General features: G+C 38.9%; 1 protein-coding gene across 1 annotated transcript in view; it reads left to right on the forward strand.

Moving 5' to 3' along the window:
• The first annotated feature begins 11,370 nt into the window (after positions 1 to 11,370).
• si:dkeyp-23e4.3 (rho GTPase-activating protein 7) overlaps positions 11,371 to 19,277 on the forward strand; it is a 75,732-nt gene continuing 67,825 nt past the window's right edge. Inside the window, exon 1 of the mRNA XM_067376323.1 lies at positions 11,371 to 11,839. Within this exon, the coding sequence (XP_067232424.1) occupies positions 11,719 to 11,839 (121 nt within the window). The 5' untranslated portion in view covers positions 11,371 to 11,718. The remainder of the gene's footprint in view (positions 11,840 to 19,277) is intronic.

Below are 19,277 nucleotides of genomic sequence, written 5' to 3' on the forward strand. Positions count from 1 at the left end.
ATTGCACCTCAGTGCAACTCATGCATTCAGATGGAGATTTGTCCATCTGGTTTTCTATCTTGCATTTTATCTCAAAATGATAATGTTATTTTTAAAAATATAGAAATTAGCAGAAATAAGTTACTGCAGCCTCTTATTTACACGAAGTAAAGTAGACAATAATTCTTTCCTCTGATTAACACAAAATAAACTATTTTGAAGAATATGGGTAACCAAACAGTTGATGGTCCCCAGTGATTTCCACATTATTATTATTTTCCTACTATGGAAATTAATGGGGACCAGCAACTGTTAGGTTACCCACATTCTTCAAAATATTTTTGTGTGTGTGTGTGTGTGTGTGTGTGTGTGTGTGTGTGTGTGTGTGTGTGTGTGTGTGCTTTTGTTTATATTACATTGTGGGGACCAAATGTCCCCATGATGTAATATAAACCTGAGTTCACCTACATCGTGGGGACCAGCCAGCGGTCCCCACAATGTAAATGGGTTTATAAATCATATAGAATGAGTTTTTGTGAAAAAGTAAAAGTTTGCACAGTTTCCTGTGAGGGTTAGGTTTAGGGGTAGGGGCAGGGTAGGGGGATAGAATGTACAGTTTGTTCAGTGTAAAATGCATTGAAGTCTATGGAAAGTCCCCACAATTCACAAAAACAAACATGTGTGTGTGTGTGTGTGTGTGTGTGTGTGTGTGCTCAACAGAAGAAAGAAACTCATTCAGGTTTAAAACAACTTGAAAGTGAGTATGTGATTACGGATTTTAATTTTTGGGTGAACTATCCCTTTAAGGACAAGGGTCCGCATGCTAACTATAAGGATGCTGTCACTTTAAGACCTACACGCGTCCGATTTTCTCAACTTCAGACATAACCAACTGTGTTTATGTAAACCTTTTGTGTAATTGACAGTATTGTAGCGCAATCAGACGCGAAAGATGAAGTCCAGTAGTCAGGTACTGTTTGACAGGCTTAAATGTGTGTGCACGCTTCGGGTGTATGGGGTCAGAAAAGGCGCATCTCAGAACAGCACACGAATGACATGTTTAACTGGCAGGGCTTTAAAGCACATGCAAATAAAGAACTTTTGTGATTGCAAATTATTGCAGTGTTCCGTGAGTAACTCTACCGCTGTGTTAACGTGTGTTGTGAATGTGTCGAGGTCGAGTTGTACGGATGGAGCCACCAGAACTGCAACTGATAAAATGTGCTTCAAAGGCAGATATTGGAGACAAGTCACTCGACATTGGTGTTCATCAAAAAACAGTAGGAAAGTTAATTTGGGATTTTTACACGGGTGATGATGATGAGAGAAAAAAACACTGACATTCTGAATCCACGGCAATAAAATCAATCGACTCGTCCCTGTAAATGTTGAAAACACCTTACGTTTTCATGAGAAACAATTACCATCCGAATAGGGCTTAACTCATAATAAAAATAATAACTTGATGCAGCTGCTATCTCACCTTTTTCAACGTGCAGTGGGTGAAGATAATTGTGAGCTGCCGCTGCACGCGGGGTCTTCCACTGGCTCGGATGTTTTATGTGAACCGAAGTAGTTAGTTTTGGAATTTTTGATGTAAGGTTAGCATCCCTTTTCTCCCTTTCAAGCTTATTTTTCCTTTTTTGCGCACCACTATCACTTTTTTTATCATTTTGAACACCAGCGAGGCTGAACAAGCAATAAAGGCTTGCATAACGTCTAATGCTTGCTTGTCTAATCTACATGCATAACGCAAAGAGGCGTTTCCCGCGATGTCATATGGCGCGAATTGTAAAGTGATTTTGATTGGACGGGGATTTATCAGTCAGGCACATTTTCCAATCATTTTTTCTTGTTATTTTATTAGACAAAGATCAACCACCTATGACTTGTCAATCTCATTTCCTCCAGCCAATCACGGGCCCCCTCTACCCGCGGGCCCTGGGGCTTCAGCCCCACCTAGCCCTTATGTTAATCCGGCCCTGAATACAGTAAGCTTCAATGAACAATATAAATTGAGAACAATTAGCTTACGTTGCTAAGAGTGGTTGCTAAGGGTGTTGTAATGATACACAGAACCGTTGGGTGAAGCGGTCATAGAGGACAGGAATAAACCATATATATATATATATATATATATATATATATATATATATATATATATATATATATATATATATATATAATTAATTACTTAAATACACTGGGGGGGAAATCTTGCCGCAAGGCACTGGCAAAAGAAATGATTATTAATGTGTCGGAAAAAATAGCAAGTTTATATAAGTTTATTATTAAAATAACATTTTAATGTTTTATGAATAAACTAGTGTTTTCTGAGTCAGTGTCGGCTGCAAAATAGGAAGTTGACAATGCTGTCTCATCATCTCCGCAGTAACACGCTGTAGTGAACAGCAGACGTGATGGCACCAGAGCTTCACAACAGACATCCTTTTGTCTCACTTTGGTTAATACAGAAGAGAGTGATAGGACCCTTAATGACAACTAAATAACTATTGTAATCAGGACTGCCAAAGGTGGAGGACAGGAAAGATGGCATCAACTGCCGAAAACATTGATCATAGGCTAATCTCATCACGAGTTGCCTTTGTTTACCGAGTCCAAGGTGTGAATGACCATGGACTCCTAGGGCTGCCAAACCGGTTCTGGCTAGAGCACAGCAAGAACAAAGAAATGATCCAAAAGAAAGACAATTTCAATACATATTGGCTTGAAAACACAAAATGGACAGGAATACTGTAAGGAACATGTCCTATATGTCTATTTACTCATCCAAGAAACTGTGCACACATAGTGGAAACCGCACCTGGAATAAAAGCCAATGCAATCACACCCACTGAGACAGAAATGTGATACTTCAACCAATCACATCAAGTCTGGGCTGTACGAGTTCAGAACACTGCCACAAGGACATAATGGGGTCTCGATTACGTCAGTATAAATGCAACGTCTCCGTTCCCTCCTTCAGGGAATGGGGGTTACAATAGTAACCTAGACGCTTTCCCAAGTGAACAAACCCTTGTTCTGTGTTTCTGATCTGACAAGGGAAGAACAACAGCACGACCAAGGTGATACTCTTGTGAGTAAACCTTTCACCTGTCATTTGGCACGGACCTTCAAGCAGCCCAACTGCTTCTGCAGAGGTCTTTGGCTCCTGACCTGCATAACTCAAGTAGCTCCAACCTACAGAAGATCCTACCTATGGAACAACTACCATCTGACCTACAGTTCTCTGGATTACACAAAGACCTCCAGCACTCAGTGCAGCTCTGCAACTGTTGGAAAGCAATCCAGTCTCCCACTGCACACAGAAGGATACCAGTGGACAACATTTCCCATTCCTGGACTGATCAACCGACCAAGTGAAATGTAAATATAAGCTAACCAAAACCTTTTCCAAAAGTCCTTGGCATTAGGTTGTTGCTAAATGAGATTGCTATTTGTGTTTATCTATTTACTATTTCATAACAGCATCCAGAAAGACCACAATTGACTCCCTCATAGGCTGCTAATTACCCATTCATTGCTTCATCCAATCCGTTGCTCATCTACTTGGCATTCGATTTTGTTAACATCCATTTGTAGATTCTGATTGATTGAGTCATTTTTCCTTTAGTAGTTTAGTCATTTTCCTTCATAGTATTTAGTGAGTGTGATATTTTTACTCTTGAATATCTTTTTGTTAATAAATTCATTTTATTGCAAACTACGTCATTCTTGTGTTGATAATCAGAGGCTCTTCAAGCTCGCCCGAATCTCACTAGATCCTTCAAATAAACTTCCTCCAATTTAAAAATTCTAATTCAGTCAACAATCTTTCATGATTGTTCTTTATTTTCAAGGTGAGATTCCTTGCTGTTGCCCTGAAATATTGGAAGGAATAATCTGACTCAATATTAATACAAAATATTAATATTCATATTTAAGACCATAAATAACTACAGTGCCTCTAGAGAGAATTCCACCTTTCATATGGATTACATAATCCGAGAGTATTGGCCTAATAATGGCGCACATTTAACTTCCTTTTTTTTTTTTTCTTTTTTTTTTTTTCTTCTGCTAATAAAATCTTGGTCAACTAAGCCTCTTCTAGTCAACTATCGTTTAGTCAACTATTAAGGGGTCAGCCCTACAAGCTACACATGGCAAATTATCAGACTGTCCTCCAAAAAAAAAACGACCCTATAGGTTTTTTAAGCACCATATTACAACCTATATTTACATTTTGAAGTCATGCGCCCTCTAGTGGGCGTAAAAATAATGACAGTGTCGTGTTACATCTGTCGTCATAAAATGACGTATGACTGTCATTACCAATCAAAATGCGTGTTCATTTGAATGCAGTGTGTGGACTTTTTACACTATTTCTCCTATTTCCATTTACAAAAATTTAATTTTATTAATGACTACACCTACCCCATCCCTAAACCTAACCTTAGTGATTTATAGTGCATTTACACTTTATGAGCACATGTGTTCCCTGGGATCGAACCCACAATCGCATGATCACATGATTACATATTGTTATTGCAATGCTCAACCAGCTGAGCTACGCGAAACACAAAACCTGATGCAGATAAAAGGGAACAATGCATTAAAATGAAAGCAAATGCTCCTATGGGTCGTATTTCATTAAATAAAATGAAAGTGTCCTGTTGTCGATAGGGGCGCCACTTTAGTAAACGCTCCTATGAGTCGAATTTCAGGGAAGTGACAAACGACCTATATGGTCGTATTGGTTGGAGAACATGTTGCAAATTATATTCTACGTTTTAACTTAAAACTCTCTGTAAATCACTGAGTGTTTGTAATAACTTTCGATTGCAATCTGGTGTGGATTTTGGTCATATGATGAAGCAGAAAAATGTTGTTTGTAGCATTTTAGAATGAGCTAATCGCTTCACCTGCTTAGCATTTCTCATGTAAACATCCTTTATTCTTAAAATAGCCCAAATCGCATACAAATCACATGCTGTTGTAATCTTATGATTATTATTAAATGTTTCTCTGGGTTAGTATGTATGGAACAGAATGCGGAAGTGTGGAACTTAGGGCGGGTTATAATCACGCAATATGAGTGACTTATGTGCTGCGAATGATCTTATAGTCATAACAGCAATCGCAGAAGTGAAAGAGGTGCTGCACCTGAAATTCCATACTATAAAAAGACTTAAAAACTTAAAAAGTATGTTTTATATAGTATGAATGTGTATAGTATGAATGAAATACTACATCCACCATATTGTCACTGTTATATGGCGTCAATTGTGTTGCTTCACAAATCATCTCCCGTGGCCTCATGGGATAATAAAGTGTCCATCGAATGCACGCTTCAGAATCTCACCAGAAGTAGTCAGTTATCCGGGTTCTTTTTGGCTACTGTTTTATGAATACTATGTATTCAGACATACTACTCAACTTACAAACTGTTTTTGGCCTACTATATAGGGAAGTAGGCTCATGGAATGGCAGGATTTTGAGAAGAAAATACGCAATTAACAATTCTGTGGGGTGTAACGGAAAAGTAATATAACGAGTAGTGTAACGAATTACGAGCCCAACACTGCAAGTAATCAACACAAAGCCTTATCCTTAATCCTGAAACACGACTTTAGTTTGCTTAACACTGTTCAGCTGAGGTTTGTAATCACTATACAATGAAGTGTATTTATTACTGCAATGTAAAGTGATCACTGAAGTCCTATTTAAAAGTCTCAAAGTGCTTTCACTCACTCCAGAACGATGGTGTGGAAGAAATAAATGTGAGAGGGAAGGAGAAAACTGCCCCTTTAATCATGTTTTATTCCAGAGCAAGCAGAGAGCTGAGGGAGAGACAAGAATGAATTCTTGTTGGGGAAAAATATGCCAGCTAGGATGAACAATTAAATCCTAGGGAATGCAGCTGAGTGAGCCGTACTGTAAGAGGGTTTCTACACACACACACACACACACACACACGTGCATATTAAGGCGTCGACATGATGAGTAGTATGGCATATGTGCCACTTGCAAATGAAGAATTTCTGCTTTGCGGCTCGAGCTCCCCAAACAGAAACGATTTGTGAGTCATGTGCAATTTGCTGTTGACCCATGGGACCAACCAATCAAATCGCTGCTTTTTACATATTATGTTGGTTCGATTATTCACATGTATCATACTGTATGTCCCATCCTATCTAATGAATCCACAAGTACTGCAGGAATTCAGAGCTATACAGGAACAATCAATGGGTGTTGAGAAAGATCATGTGGTCTTGTTTAATTGATTTTGTGCACTAAGTCATGGCAAGTGAAGTTTGGTTTTAATGAATGCATAGATTTCCTTTACTACATCATTACTACCACCACCCGCAACAGCCAAGGTCCACCATGCCATCTGTTTTGCATGTAAGGACACATGCTGCTTGAATAAATCTTTATCAGTGCAAAGATAACAGCATAAGACTCTAAATAATTAATACAATTTAGCATATGTGCCAGAGAAGGACGCTTTTAATTATATCAGCCTGTTACTTCACATACTTTTCCATGTCAGGGTTGAAAATAATGAGCATTTTCCCATAACACCTGTCCTGAAAGCGTAACCTTTCCTCTGAGCAAACCGATGTACAACACAAAAGAGTGATTTCACTGCATAAAGAAAATATACAACGAGGGGTTTTCATTATCGCTTGCCAATGTAACACAATCATGTACAGCCATCCAGAGAATTCCACATGACCGTGATAATCCTAAATATTCACAAGTGGGATTTTATGTCTCAGTTAACAATGTAGTGCACTTCACGGATAGATTTCATGCATATTTATAGGGAACTGTCATATTGTTGAGTAATTACTCTCTTTTTTTTTCTAAGAATTAAAAAAATAAAAATAAATAACAGAGGTATCAGTATTGGTATCAATATTCAATATGTGTCAATACAGTATATTTATGGCTAAATAAATTATTTATATAATAATATATATAATAATAATTTATTTAGCCATAAATATACTGTATTGACACAGTATATTTATATATATATTAAAAGCGTCCTTAATATTAACATTATAAATTACTATTAAATCCCTTATTTGAGGTGTACCATAAAGCCTACATGATTGGTAATGCGTATGTAACTGTCCGTAATTTATTTATTTGCTAAAAAACTGTAATTTTCTTTAAATCTGTCAGTTATGGAGACTTTCGGGTAAGCTGATCTACAGCAGCTTGTGAGCCTTCGCGCTTTAAACTTTGATCCGTTTAAAGGTGAAGTATGTCATTTCTGTGACACTAGCACTTGCAGATTACTAAAAATACAACATATTTTGCAAACGAACCTTCGCATGTCATGCCTCCATCGACTCAAACGTCACAAAAGCTCTTACGGGTGCTTGTGAAGGCACGTCTCCACAGGTAAATATGGACTCCTCTCAATAAAAGATCCAACATATTAGAAATACTTTTCGCTGTGTTGCTATTTGTCATGAGCAAGCAAATAAGTAAACTAACACTGTCTAGACAGCGTCTCGCTTATTAGCTATAAACCCATTCAACGTAACAGCATCGGCCACATTTTTTTACCTGATGCACCACCCAGCATACCCTATTAAAAAAGTCACCGCTTGCCACTGATATACACATATACATATGAATACACACACACACACACACATATACATATACATTTTATATATATATATATATATATATATATATATATATATATATATATAACTACTTAAAGGTCCCGTTTTTCGTGTTTTTTTGAAGCTTTGATTGTGTTTATAGTGTGCAATATAACATGTGTTAATGTTTCGCGTGTAAAAAAAACACAGTATTTTTCACATAATTTACTTATCTGTATACCGCTGTTTCCACTGTCATAAAAACGGGCTGATGACTTCCTTGTTCTATGAAGTCCCTCCTTCAGAAATACGTAACGAGTTCTGATTGTGCCAGCGGTTCCTGTGTTGTGATTCGACAGCAGCTTAGCGCACCTTGCCCGGAAAAGTCACGCCTCTTACCATAACGTGGAGATGCATGTGCTCAGTGTTATCGTAAACATGTCTTTATAGCTGTGTTCACGTCACCTCGTATTTACCGGTATCTTGAAATGACAACACGTGACATTATATTCGGAGCTGTTCATGTCCTTTGACTGGGAATTAAGCGTTTCCATGGCACCACTATCAATGCCTAAATGAAACTACAGCGGTCAGGTGGTACAGCGGCCGCATGGGAGCTTTCAGAAAACTCCCAGCTTACAAGCTGTAATTACGATCTCTACGAGGACGTGAACGCTTTTTACAAGGCCGCGTGATGTCGAATCCGGCATTAAACTGATTGAGATTGAGGAAGCTGTCCTCAGCAAAATGTGCTGCACATAGTTTTACATGTGGATTATAATTTTCGGGAACCGAGTTAAACATAAATTGTAACCATTGATCTCAAAGTACAGCGTCCCTGGGAAGGCCAAACAAAGGTGATTGGACTGCGGGATGAAAATAACAGCGTTTCGACAACATGGCGACAAACACACTCTACAAACGCAACTCTTGCTCTTCTCCGTGGGAGCGCAACAAGACCACGCCCCCTTTTTTGTGTATTCCTGTGGGTGGAGGATAGTCAAAAATCTGTTTTAGTGACGTCATTAAAGAAGGAAGTAGAGGGATGTAGTCCAAACTGGCCGTTCAATGTAGGCGACTTCTCTTAAATAAAATATCTCGCTTGGCATTGAACTTTGAGCTTTAAAATTTTACAGATTTTATTTATACTCTAACAACAACATTACACACTAACTAAAGTTTGAAACATGGGATCACGAAGAACGGGACCTTTAAAATAGTAACAATATTTTATTCTTTTACAATGAATAGTCTAAACACTCCATTTAAAATTGCAGGTTTTTTAAATAAAATGAACCACAACAACAATTTTTCCACCTTTGATGTGATATTGAAACCAACAAAAATTCATCTAAAGCAAACTTTTAGGGAAAAAAACAAAAATGTTGCAAATGTGAACCAGATGCCCGTAACACACTAATTTACAGGCACGCATGGGATTCCACAGGACCTAAGTATTCACAAGTGGATTTTTGTGTCAATCAACAATGCCAGTTCATGATTCTTTCATAGAAAGAAACCTGACAGTTCCCTCTATGAAAGAATCATAAACTGCTGTTTTATCTCAAAAACATTCAAGCATAACTTCATGTTTAGTCGTGAGGAACAAAGCTGACGATAAGACATTGCTAATTATATTTCACTGGTGAGATGAACGCGCATTTGAAGTTTCAACAAGCTCGACCATTTGCAATCTGTCCACAGTTTCTGCTAGCAGTAATTCTGCCATTCCATGTGTGGGGAAGAGTTCAAAGAAGGGTGACAGGATGTCTTTTTAGCCATCTGACTAGTCCCACTGATTATTTTCACTACAAGGCCTTGCATTTTTAAGCTACGGTTTAAAGTTTAAAAAGACAGATGGGTAGGGAACGACAGCAAAAAATAAACAAAGATGGCAGAATCTGTCGCTCATGCAAGGTATTTGGTATGTTAACACAAAATTGAATTATGTCTAACATATGGCAGCACAGCATCCGTGCCAGTGACATGCCATGATCCGGACTGCCAGAAGCTCAACATATTCTCTTGGGCAGGAAGAATCTGCCCGGGTCATTCCAGTTTATGTGTTCATGTGCTGTTTGCTCTGGCAACAGGAAGTACTGTAGTAGAGCTGCTCAATTTGTATACCTAAAACCCGGAAACTAATTTTGAGCAATAGGTTCCCTGAGGAGTCTTGAATGGGTTTTTAGAATGGGTTAGAATGGAATGACAACTCTCTGAGAGTTTGGCATGGTAATGAATATGAAAACGTTAATGTATTTGGTCTTGGTAATGTATTAGATCTTGTATGCTGCTGCTGTTATTGCTGCTGCTGCAGAGTATATATGGAACTTGCCACTGTCAATACATATATGGCACACTGCTGTGAGCAAGCATACATGAATCAAGCATACATGAATCACCCTATAGTAGATCTATACAGGTGGAGCTGGGGAAGGAGGAGGGTTTCAGAGAATTTCTGAAAGCATGCTGTGAGCTACAGCAAACAATAGGCAAGTATTCGAATGTAGAGCAGCAAGCTCATTGGATACTGATGCAGCGGGAATCAGCTGTGCGCTATAGAAAATGATTTGATTGCAAGCAGGGGTTTTTTTTTGGACTTATCAGCCCAAGTTTCATAACAGAACTGTGTAAGGCTGTACATATTTCCACATCTTCCACAATTATAATAAAGAAAACTGACATTAAACAATTACAAATAATAACAATAAGAGTAAAAAAAAAATTATATATATATACAGCTATGGAAAAAATTAAGAGACCACTCCAAGTTCAGAAATCAATGTTAAGTGGTCTCTTAATTTTTTCCATAGCTGTATATGTGTGTGTATATATATATATATATATATATATATATATATATATATATATATATATATATATATATATACATTTGCTAATTTGTGTAAAAGTAACTTGTTAGTAGCATTTTTTACATTTTTAAAGCACACAATGGAGTCAAACTTCATGTTTGAAGTGTAAGTATCTTCAAGTAATGTGATCTTAGTTTACTTGTAAATTTAATCACTGCAATAATAATTTTCTTAATCAGTATTACCGAAAACATTTTTAATGGGAAGCAAAATTAAATAGATACTAAGATTTATTCAGATAATCTGAATAAATCTTTAAAGTGTTGCATTTGGCATTTTTTCCATATTTTAAACAAATATCTCACTATTTAGTCAGACTTGTACTTAAAACAAGAAAAAATATATATCTTATGCAATTTTGCTCACAAAACAAAACAACAAGACAAAAATATGAATTAAGAAAATGATACTGTGAAAGCTAGAACCCATTGGGAATTAGCATTCTAATTTGGAAGACAACATAAGAAGAATGAATCACCTCACTATAAAATTACACCAAGAAAATTCACTCTTTCAGCTCTTGTGTGATTGTAAATCATTTGTAAGCACAGTGAGAACTTTGATTATTCAATAAATACAAGTTAATGAGGACACTGTGACAAGCCAATGGACAGATCTGTTTATTGAGAACCAAATTGTTTGTTTGGAATCAAAGAGTCATCCTCAAAAGGGCTGACAGTATGTAATATCGAAAACAGAGAAGTTCTCCTTTGAAACGGGAAGTTCCAGTAAAGCCAAAATGACTGGAGAAAAAGCAAAGATAAAGAAAAAGGGGGACAGTCCTTGCATAGTTCCCCACCCTTCAGCAAAAGAGACATCCAAATGTAATATTTATCTTAGCGTCCTTCTTGGAAATGATTGTGTATGACTGGTGGCCATCCAGATGCACGGCTGACTTTGTCTTAGAGGCAAAAGGGAGATGAGGAGGGGTGGTGACGCTTAACCCGAAGTAGATGCTATTTCCTTTTCAGGCTCCTCTGACCCCTAACTTGGGAGGAAAAAAAAGTTTTCTCCCCCTTCCTCTTCACTCTCCCACTTTCTCTCTCTCTCTCTCTCTCTCTCTCTCTCTCTCTTACACAATCTCATTTTAGAGGGTGTCTGCAAACTACATGCAGACTTTTTGCATCAAGTGTCAAGCTAGTAAGAAGAAACCTCCTTCTCTCCTGGCTCCCCGCTGGACTTGGAGGATTCACGAAGCTCAGATGGAGTGAAAAGCGGCTGGACAGCTTGGAAAGCATATGGATATGGCACACACCGTGAAAACTCCACTCAGGAGGTCTTTCAGCGAGCACGTGAAGGATTCCACTAACAAGGCTTGGGATGTATTTTGGAAGAGTGCACGTGAGAAGCGGCTCTCAGGTAAAGTGATTGTGGGTTTCTCTGTCTTGGTGGTCCATTGAAGTTCTTGCTGTATGATTTTGTCAGTGAACTTTGCATAACGGCATAATGACAAGCTAAATGTTTGTTTAAGCATACCAGGAGTGTGCATTGGGAAAATCTCTGGTTTCAAGGCTTTATATGTGAACTGCACCTAAATATGTATTTTAAAAGCTTGCTATATGAAGCTGCGCCTTCAGGTACAGTTTGCGGAAACACTTCACCATCTGTGTCATCCACTTAAATTCTCAAAGTTTTCAGAGATGATGGCTTTCCAAATGTCTAAAATGGTTTGAAACTTTTGTGGTTGAAAAAAAAAAAAATACTCTGACATGTTAACACGAGCCAGTTAATTGCTCGGATATCCACATCACTTGAACCCCAGATGCATGAAAGGCACTGCAGGAAATGGCCTTTGGTCGATAAGAGGTCTAAATCTTCCTTGATCATTTTTCTATCTCTAACTCTTTCTTGTGGGGCCTTCTCTTGCTCAAGGGTGGGGATTTCTGTCCGTCATACATTACAAGCCTGTCCTAATATTTACACCCTGACCCAGCTTGTCATAACTTGGTCCAAATACGGTTGTACACACATAGATCACGAGGTGCATCCAAGGATCTGTGTCGGCCAGATGCAGCCCATAAACGTGCAAGAACTCCAAAACGACATTAGCGCGAGAAAAGCTTTCTGAAAGCCAATTAAAACAGATTGTTGCCAAACACTAACTCACCCCAATTAAATGCGGCACGGCGCCAGGGACTCGCGTTTGTCGTGGCACTTCACACGACACCACGGCCAAGTAAAATACAATGCGGCACTTGCAAAACGATGGTCTGGCATCTGGAGTAAACATCTGGCCAGGAAAGATTTGAGCTTTTATCGATGTGGGCTGATGTGTGAGGTATTGCAGTATCTGGGTTACGTCAAAGTCAGAATACATGTGAGCGCCTGCGCAGCGAAAACAATGATAATTACTTTTCCTTCTTTTCTATTATATTGCTTCACTTATTTTTACCTGAGAGGTTTACACTGAACAGATTGTCCTCACCATTCAGTACGGTCAGCTCTTGTTTCATTCTTGCCAAGAGGCATTACCTCATCACAGGAACCAGAGCCACGTGTTTCTGGTGTGCCTGTCAGAGCAATGTTTGCGTGTGTGAACGATAGAGGAACTGTGTATAAAGAGTTCTGAGCTCCATTATGATGCAGAACAGGCCTGTTAGCTCCAGAGATTACTGTGAGAAAGCCTCACCAGATGTTGCAATCTTGAAAAAAAAAAGAAAGAATGAAAGAAAGAAAGAAAATGAGGGGGGGAAAGAAATAGAAAAGAAACATACACAGCTGGAAAAAAAAATGGGAGGAAATGGGGTCAGATTCCACATTTTCCTAAGCCACAATAACAGCAAAGAGAATCTCTGAAGAAAAAAAAAAAGGTTCTTCTTTTTACCACAGCCATGAATATTTTGCAGGTCATTTTGAGGAATTGTTTGATTTTGAAACGTCACATCGGGGAAATCATTGTTCTTCTGAATTCCTCATTTGAAAATGTTGTCACGACAGTTTAAAAAAAGATTATTTTTACAAACCCTCCAAAACCATAATTGGAATATTCTGAGATTAATTTTGCTTCTAATACCATGTCCTAACCAGACGTGATGAAGCGACAAGTGATTTTGGAGTGGAAGCAGTTGATTTTTGGTTACCATTGCCACTGTAGAAATATTATTCAGTGACTTATTTATCACACATCATTCATTTATTCTGCAACCAAAACTGTGCAACAATTGGGAGGGATGCCAAGTGTTCTCAACATGGCAGTCACAATGCAGAATTAAGCTGCATTTTCTAGGTCACTGATATTACTGTAGTGTTTATGTTATGGAAGCCTGTTTCCATCTCATAGTAAATAAAAAAGAAATAAAAACTTTAAAGTAACAAAATAAGCTCAGATTTTGAGATATAAAATACAACAAGAAAGTTATAACTGTGAGATAAAAAGATAGGAAGTCACAATTACAGGAAATAAAGTTATAGTTGAGATATTTTGAGATATAAAGTCACAATTACATAAAATAAAGGCACAGCTGTGTTATATAAAGTAAGTATTACAAGAAATGAAGTAACAGTTTTGAAAAATGAACAAAAGTTTTAATTATGAGATACAAAGTCACATTTGTGAGATATAAAGTCACAATTATGAGATATGAAGCCTTGATTTTGAGATTACCCCCTAGTTTCTCAGACAAGGCTTAAAGGGTTAGTTCACCCAAAAATGAAAATTCTGTCATTTATTACTTACCCTCATGCCGTTCCACACCCGTAAGACCTTCGTTAATCTTCGGAACACAAATTAAGATATTTTAGTTGAAATCCGATGGCTCCGTGAGGCCTCCATAGGGAGCAATGACACTTCCTCTCTCAAGATCCATTAATGTAATAAAAACATATTTAAATCAGTTCATGTGAGTACAGTGGCTCAATATTAATATTATGACAAAATAACAACTTATTTCAAAACACTGCTTCAGGAAGCTTCGGAGCACAAATGAATCAGTGTATCGAATCTGCTGTTCGGAGCGCCAAAGTCACGTAATTTCAGCCGTTGGCAGTTTGACACGCGATCTGAATCATGATTCGATACACTGATTCATTTATGCTCCGATGCTTCATGAAGCACTGTTTTGAAACCGGCCATCACTAAATAAGTCGTTATTTTGTTTGTTTTTTTGCCGCACCAAAAATATTCTCGTCGCTTTATAATATTAATATTGAACCACTGTGCTCACATGAACTGATTTAAATATGTTTTTAGTACCTTTATGGATCTTGAGAGAGGAAGTGTCATTGCTCCCCTATGGAGGCCTCATGGAGCCATCGGATTTCAAATAAAATATCTTAATTTGTGTTCCGAAGATTAACGAAGGTTTTATGGGTGTGGAATGACATGAGGTTAAGTAATAAATGACAGAATTTTCATTTTTGGGTGAACTAACCCTTTAAGCTAGTCCTAGACTAAAATGCATGTTTGAGCCGTTTTAACTGAAAGCAACTTGTACAGACATATCTTAAAAAATTTCAGTGCCATTGTGTTGTCTCAAGATGTACACCAATGATGTTTTTTTCTAGTGTACGTTTATAAAAGATACTTAATTATCCTAATTGAACTAAGGCCTAATCCTGGTTTAGGCTAAGCCTAGTCTGTGAAACAGTCCAAAAAGGTACTAAAGATCTAAACAGTCGATGTGACTACAGTGGTTCAACCTTAATGTTATGAAGCGAAGAGAGTACTTTTTGTGTGCAAAAACAAAAACAAAAATAATGACTTTATTCAACAATATCTTCTCTTCCTTGTCATTATCCTAATGCTGGTGACAAGGAAAACACATTGAAGGCTTCTGTGTTTACATCCAAATACCGGCTCAGTATTGGCCAAAGCTAAACACGTGAGCAGCACGACGCATGCATGCGATGCTGTCGCCGGAGCCAGCCAATAATTAGTCGGCGTTCGGACGTAGAATCTGGAAGTGCTGGACGTAAACAACGTATGAGAATGACACAGAAGAGAAGATATTGTTGAATAAAGTCGTTATTTTTGTTTTGTTTTTGTGCACAAAAAAATATTCTCAACAACTGTAGTCATGTAGACAGTTTTAACAAAGTCTTTAGCTCCTTTCTGGACCTTGAAAGTTTTTATTATATTGCCATCCATGGATGAGTCATATACCTCTCGGATTTCATCAAAAACATCTTAATTTGTGTTCCGAAGTTCTTAAGGGTGTGGAAAGACATGAGGGTGAGTAATTAATGACAGAATTTTAATTTTTGGGTGAACTAACCCTTTAACCTTTCTTTAATCTGAGGAAGTAATAAACTCAGGAATACCAATTCAATTCTTTTGGTTTATTTCCTTTCCCTTTTTAAAGCTTTTACCTGATGGCAACCTAAAGTTACTCCTCCATTTGGTTTTACTATATCATTTTCAAACCAGAATTCTTTTGAGTCTGTTAATGTTTTTCACAAGTGGCTTTGCTGGAATAACTGCAGGCCATCAGTAAGACAATAAATTCCACTGACTTGTTTTTCAGAGCCTTTGCAGGTCTCTATTTCATAGGCTTTACCTGATACAAAAATGTTTCAAAATATGAAAACATATTATAAAGACTATTATAAACGACAAAAGTCAGCTGACACCTCTAGGAACTAAGAACACAGTCAGGAATTCTGATTCTGGGGTATCAGAATTATCATTCGAACTACTTACAACTGGCCTGTATTACAACAAACGTTGAACGATTGATCGCATCTGTCAACGATTTACTATAAAAAATGCAAATAGCTGATTAGAGTAAAAGATTTAAGCATGGACCTCTCCATAAATAGGGCTCAAAGGTTAGGTGGCTATGAGGTAGGCGTTCACACACACTCATAACCATATATAATCAGGGTTCTCATTGCCGGCCAAGGCTCATTAAACCAGCTGCATCTCAGATTTACTGCTCAGTCTCCCTCTATTGTCCCATGTGACCAGGGGCTGATTGGACATTTGATGTGTTGGAATTTGTGCTGCTCCAGTCAATGGCAGTCTGTACAACTGTTAAATGCAGAATAACAATGAAAGCCAGTGTTGGGGAATGTTACTTTTAAAAGTAATGCATTACAATATTGCGTTACACCCTAAAAAATAACTAATTGCATTACTTAGTTACTTTTTATGAAAAGTAATGAGTTGCATTACTGTGACGAGCAGGGCGGGCGAGAGCCGTGAGAGAACGGCGCGAGGCCGGTGACACGAGTGATAACGAGCATCACCTGCGAGGCGTGCCGGCCTCGAGTCTCTCACGGAGGAGCTCCGGAAGCATAAAAGGAGGAGTGACATCAGTGAAGGACGAGAGAGGACCAGGCCTGGACTTTATTTTATGTTTTATTATGTTTGTGTGGCCGGCAGACGTCCGCGAGGGTCTGCCGGCATTACTTTCGTTTTGTTCTTTGTTTATTTTACATTAAAGTTTGTTTGAACGTTCGCCGGTTCCCGCCTCCTTCTTCCCATATCTACTAACCTCGTTACATTGGTGCCGAAACCCGGGAGGAAGGAGGGACATGCTGTCGGAGAGCCCTCGCTGCTGAGGGGTATCGCGGTGCTGCGGAGTTCGGGCAGCGCGGGAGTGAAGACCGCGAGAGGCTGCCCGAGGCGGTGGTGCTGGAGCCAAGTGAAAGGTGGGACGGAGACCCGGATGCCGTGCTCCTGGGACGAGGTGGGGTGGCTGCCGTCCAGGAGGGAGCGGAGGAGTCGCCGCTGTCCGCCGTGGGCCGGAGCCTGCTGCCGTCCGCCATGAAGGGGAGGAGCAGGGGACGGGGGACTCGCTGCCGGCTGCCCTCAGCCGGAGGAGCCATCGCCGGCCGCCAGGAGGCGGTCGAGGATCGGGCCGTCCACCAAGCGTCCAGTGCCATCGCATGTGGCACCGCGAGGAACAGCCTCTTGGCAGGCTGAGGACCGAGCGGCAGTGTGTCGGGGAACCGGACCAAGAATTTTTTTTCTCTTTCTTTTTCCTCTCTCCCCTCTCTCGTCCTGTCGCTCCCCTTGCTTCCGTCTCCTTTCTCTCGTCTCGTCTGTCCTTACCCCCAGGTGCTGCAGCCGCCGAGACAGGCCCCGGGGGGGAGTAAGCGCAGTCGCGGGAGTACCCCCCGGCCTGCGAGGGGCGTTGGGGGTATGTGACGAGCAGGGCGGGCGAGAGCCGTGAGGGAACGGCGCGAGGCCGGTGACACGAGTGATAACGAGCATCACCTGCGAGGCGTGCCGGCCTCGAGTCTCTCACGGAGGAGCTCCGGAAGCATAAAAGGAGGAGTGACATCAGTGAAGGACGAGAGAGGACCAGGCCTGGACTTTATTTTATGTTTTATTATGTTTGTGTGGCCGGCAGACGTCCGCGAGGGTCTGCCGGCATTACTTTCGTTTTGTTCTTTGTTTATTTTACATTAAAGTTTGTTTGAACGTTCGCCGGTTCCCGCCTCCTTCTTCCCATATCTACTAACCTCGTTACAATTACTTTTGTGTTTTATTTTTTCTCACCTGGGCTGGGCTTGCTTGTTTGTTATTTAATAACAACAAAAAAAGTTATATTTTTTGGCAAATGTTAAGTTTTTTTGGAAAACGAAGTTCAACAACACTCTTATTTCTAAATCTAAAGTAATTTTTGCTTATTAATATGTTTGAATTTGATCATTGAAGGTCAGCAACAAAGACATTGGTTAATAAAGTGAGATTAAATACATAAAGTATATTTGTGTAATTTAATATAGTTAATTATTAGAGGTTTGCGTAAAATTCTGAGATTGCATTTCACTGTTTTTATTTGTTTTGTGGAATAATGAATGTTTTGTGCAAGTGAGTTGAGTAAATGCATGTTCACATTTAGTCTAGAACTACAATAACCATCATATTTACACATCGCGCACAACAACTCTGCACTTTATTTCTCTCAACATGGAGACAGGAGAGCTGTCAGTCAATATATGTGAAAAAGTAACTTGTGTTAATTATTTGAAAAAAGTAACTTAGATATTTTGTTGTAAATTGAAAAAGTAATGTGTTACCTTACTAGTTACTTGAAAAAGTAATCTGATTATGTAACTCAAGTTACTTGTAATGCGCTATCTATCTATCTATCTATCTATCTATCTATCTATCTATCTATCTATCTATCTATCTATCTATCTATCTATCTGTCATTCCGTCTGTCTCTCTCTCTCTGTCTGTCTGTCCATCCATCCATCCATCCGGAACCATGTCTGGGGACCTGGAAAATACTGATAAACCAATTAAAATTAAAATTTTCTTGAATTTTTGGGTGAACTAACCCTTTTGAAAACCCCAATAATCGAAGGGTGCATAGCTTAAAACTCCTGCAGTCAGTGGTTCGAGAAGCATGTTTCCTGTGTTTCATATCTTGTTGGTTGTATATTGCCTTAAGACTCTAACAAGACATTTATGTTACATTTTATGAAAACAAGACCAATGCTGAGGATCAGTTTCCAACTTGAATAATGCAATACTGTTAAGATACAATAATGTTTGCTAATAAAACATTTGAGAATGCCCCCCTGCTGTGCCGCCCCACAACTCATAAATTAAAGTTTACATTCTAAATGGCCGCTCAGAGGACTGACCTCTGCAACTGCCAAAATGTCCTCCATATGACTCTCATGGCACTGTTTATGACTTTTCTCTCTCTAATGACCTCATTTTCCTCCCCTTACAGCATTTTCAAAAAGATAGGCTCTTCAGTTTTCTCTCATTTTTATCCAGTTCAAAAGGATAATCTGGAATTATGGCCTAATCAAAAGTCTCTTCCCTGAAGGAAGGATCCAGATCCTTCATTACCTTTGATGATGCATAAAATTGTCATCTCTCAGTGCTTGCACA

Source organism: Chanodichthys erythropterus, chromosome 22, assembly GCF_024489055.1.
Source record: "Chanodichthys erythropterus isolate Z2021 chromosome 22, ASM2448905v1, whole genome shotgun sequence".
Lineage (NCBI taxonomy): Eukaryota > Metazoa > Chordata > Actinopteri > Cypriniformes > Xenocyprididae > Chanodichthys > Chanodichthys erythropterus.